This window comes from Limulus polyphemus, unplaced genomic scaffold (assembly GCF_000517525.1).
Source record: "Limulus polyphemus unplaced genomic scaffold, Limulus_polyphemus-2.1.2 Scaffold6670, whole genome shotgun sequence".
NCBI classification, from domain to species: domain Eukaryota; kingdom Metazoa; phylum Arthropoda; class Merostomata; order Xiphosura; family Limulidae; genus Limulus; species Limulus polyphemus.
In genome coordinates, this window is record NW_013672280.1 from 21,598 (window position 1) to 24,965 (window position 3,368).

Genomic DNA, 3,368 nt, shown 5'->3' on the forward strand with positions numbered 1-3,368 from the left:
GTGGCGGTCTAGGCTCTATTTATATCATAAATAGTCACAACAACTGCTATGGTGTGAACGCGATCAAGCAAGTGAATTCTAATTATTGCCAGTTTTATTTACGTGATTTACAAATTGCGTATTTTAGGTTAAGAATTAATGCCACAACTTTAGTTATTTAATTATCATTTCGACAGTGGTGATTAATTTATTTTTTTACTATTATTATTATCTCATTTTAATTATAAATTAAATCCGAAAGAAACGAATTAAAATGATTGTAAAGAAAAAAAATAAAGCATTAATAGATTAGTGTGATTTTGGTCATGAATATTATAATTCGATCAAACCCACTGAAGTGATTAAACAATTAAGAACTTACTCGATAACCCACGTTCTCCAGTACTTGACACTAACCTATGTATGTTTTTGTTTGTTTGTTACGAATTTCGCGCAAAGCTAAACGAGGGTTATCTGCGCTAGCCGTCCCTAATTTACCAGTGTAAGACTAGAGGGAAGGCAGCTAGTCATCACCACCCACTGCCAACTCTTGGGCTACTCTTTTACCAACGAATTCAGCGTCACTATATAACGCCCTCACGGCTGAAAGGGCGCGCATGTTTGGTGTGACGGGGATTCGAACCCGCGACCCTCAGATTGCGAGTCGAGCGCCCTAACCACCTGGCCATGCCGAGCCACTAGCCTATGTAACGGACATTAATCCGACCAAAACGCAAGGATCATTTCAAAATATATCCCATAATGCCTCAAATGAGCAATACCCTTCTCAACCTCGTGCACGTAGATTTAAGTATTATTTTCCTTAAGTCTAGAACTGATGAGCTATTTATCTTACTAACTTCCTGATCTGTTCACAGCCTTCGCCAAACTTCTCCAGTTTATGTCGGATGCCAACGTTAATACTGTGACCAAACTAGAAGATTTCAACCATCGCATTCGGAAGTTTACGCCGTATTTTACGAGAAACAGGTCGGTGAACCTAAGACATATCCATGTTTAATTATGTAGTTTTTAGCTAAGGTGTATTGTACTTTTAATAGACTAAAACCTTTGATATTATTAAATATTACTTTTTTTTTCTTTATGAGATTACGACAACACGTTTCCTATAGTTATACTTGTTGCTATTTCCCACCTTGTATCGTTATTATTGAAAAAAAAATGTTTTAAGTCAGAAATGCAACTCGATACTCCTGTCTACTGGCCTATAACTGCGTTACAATATTTTTTATATTATCTTGAGCCTGGTATGGCCTGGTGGTTAGGGGGCGCTCGAATCGCGATCTTCCACCGTCGGTTCGAGTCACGTCACCAAACATGATTACCGTTTCAGCCGTTATTATGCGGCGGTCAATCCTACTATTCGTTGATAAAGAGTAGCCCAAGAGTTGGTGGTGGATGGTACTGGCTAGCTGCCTTCCTTCTAGTAGCTTTGTGCGACCCCCCCCAGTGGCACAGCGGAATGTCTGCGGACTTTACAACGCTAGAAAACGGGCGCTTAATTACAAACAAACAAATAATAAATATTGGCATCATAAATGTTAGAAAAATGAATATATTAAAAGTTAATATAACTTGGATTATCTCACTGGAAAAAAAAAATTTTCATATTAAACCCAGATAGATGTTCACTTCCGAAATGATGTATTTAAATGTTTTACACTCACATAAAATAAACCTATCATTCTATAGGTAGTTTAAGAACTTGTAGCATTCCGCCACAATTTAATTCTTCGTATTGTTAAATTGTGGCGGAATGCTACAAGTTTCTTCAAATACCTATAGAATGATAGGTTTCTTTCTTGTGAGTGTAAAACACTTAAATACACCAGTTCGATTTTCGATACCTCACTAGTATAAAGTCTTGGTTTGGTCTGATATTTCATTGGTGGTAGTGTCCAGGGTCACTGATGAGGAGTGGAATTATCCGAAACTACTCTGGCTCACAGACACTCCCCCAATGAAAGAATAGACCATTCCAAGGTTTTACTTATTGTTAAACAACTCTATTCAAAGATGTTCACTTTGTTTCTCTTTTTCTGAGTAGCCAGCAGGATGCCCAAGAGTTTATGCGGTATTTACTTCAGGGGCTACACGAAGACGTGAATAGGGTCAGAACAAAACTACCCCCCATTAGAACAGATATTGACGAGACTCTCAGGTAAGATGGACGTTCCTTGGCTTTAAGTACAACCTTCGTACTCCATGTTGCCAACTCGACAAATCAGGAATTCGCAGAGAAACCCTGAAAAAGTCGCTAATGTTGCTATCTAGACATTCTAAAGGCGTCAAAAAAGTCGCTAAACAAAATCTGTATAGCATTCGGTAAAGAAAAAAATATATATACATATTATTCTATATAAACAGGATTGGAAATTGTCTTTACAGTGAGAAGACACTCCGAAATAAGACATCATATGTCTTATATATTTACTGAACAATGAAAATGTCTTATATTAAAGTCACTAAACTGTACTCCGTAAACTGTCATTTACCGTATTTTATTCTGTTGCATCATTGTTCTTACAAATCCGAACAAGGTAATAATCAGGCCCGTAGCCACAGGGTCGCCCCTTCTTAAGATAAAAAAATAAAACAGTTTGATTGTAGTTATCCAAGCTATTATCGGCAGCGGCCATTTTTATTTAACCCAGTTTAGAGACGTTAAAATTTATTTAAGTCACATCGTGGGTGAGCTTTAAATTTTTTTTTTGACCTCACAACTACAGTCATCATGTTTGGCGCTTTTATCAAAAAAAAATAAAAAAAATAAAAACACTGTAGTCACTAGTCCTGATAATGGTAACTATGTTAGCGCCACCCAGTGGCACAGTCTGCCGATTTACTGTATTATGAGTGAAAAAACAATAACGACGTTTTTTGGCACATTGTGTTACTGTATTATGAGTGACGTTTTTTGGCACATTGTGTTATTGTTTTTTCACTCATAATACAGTGTGTCAAAAAACGTCGTTATTGTTTTTTCACTCATAATACAGTAACACAATGTGCCAAAAAACGTCGTTATTGTTTTTCACTCATAACACAGTGTGTCAAAAAACGTCTTTATTGTTTTTTCACTCATAATACAGTAACACAATGTGCCAAAAAAACGTCGTTATTGTTTTTTCACTCATAACACAGTGTGTCAAAAAACGTCTTTATTGTTTTTTCACTCATAATACAGTAACACAATGTGCCAAAAAACGTCGTTATTGTTTTTTCACTCATAATACAGTAACACAATGTGCCAAAAAACGTCGTTATTGTTTTTTCACTCATAACACAGTGTGTCAAAAAACGTCGTTATTGTTTTTTCACTCATAACACAGTGTGTCAAAAAACGTCGTTATTGTTTTTTCACTCAT

At 36.3% G+C, this 3,368-nt stretch overlaps 1 protein-coding gene across 1 annotated transcript in view; it reads left to right on the forward strand.

Moving 5' to 3' along the window:
* The window catches only part of LOC106473954 (ubiquitin carboxyl-terminal hydrolase 2-like), a gene marked incomplete at its 5' end in the record, with an annotated part of 17,333 nt that overhangs the window by 2,706 nt on the left and 11,259 nt on the right, over window positions 1–3,368 (forward strand). The window contains 2 exons of the mRNA XM_013934644.1: window positions 858–969; window positions 2,048–2,161. Of these exons, the coding sequence (XP_013790098.1) occupies window positions 858–969; window positions 2,048–2,161 (226 nt within the window). The remainder of the gene's footprint in view (window positions 1–857; window positions 970–2,047; window positions 2,162–3,368) is intronic.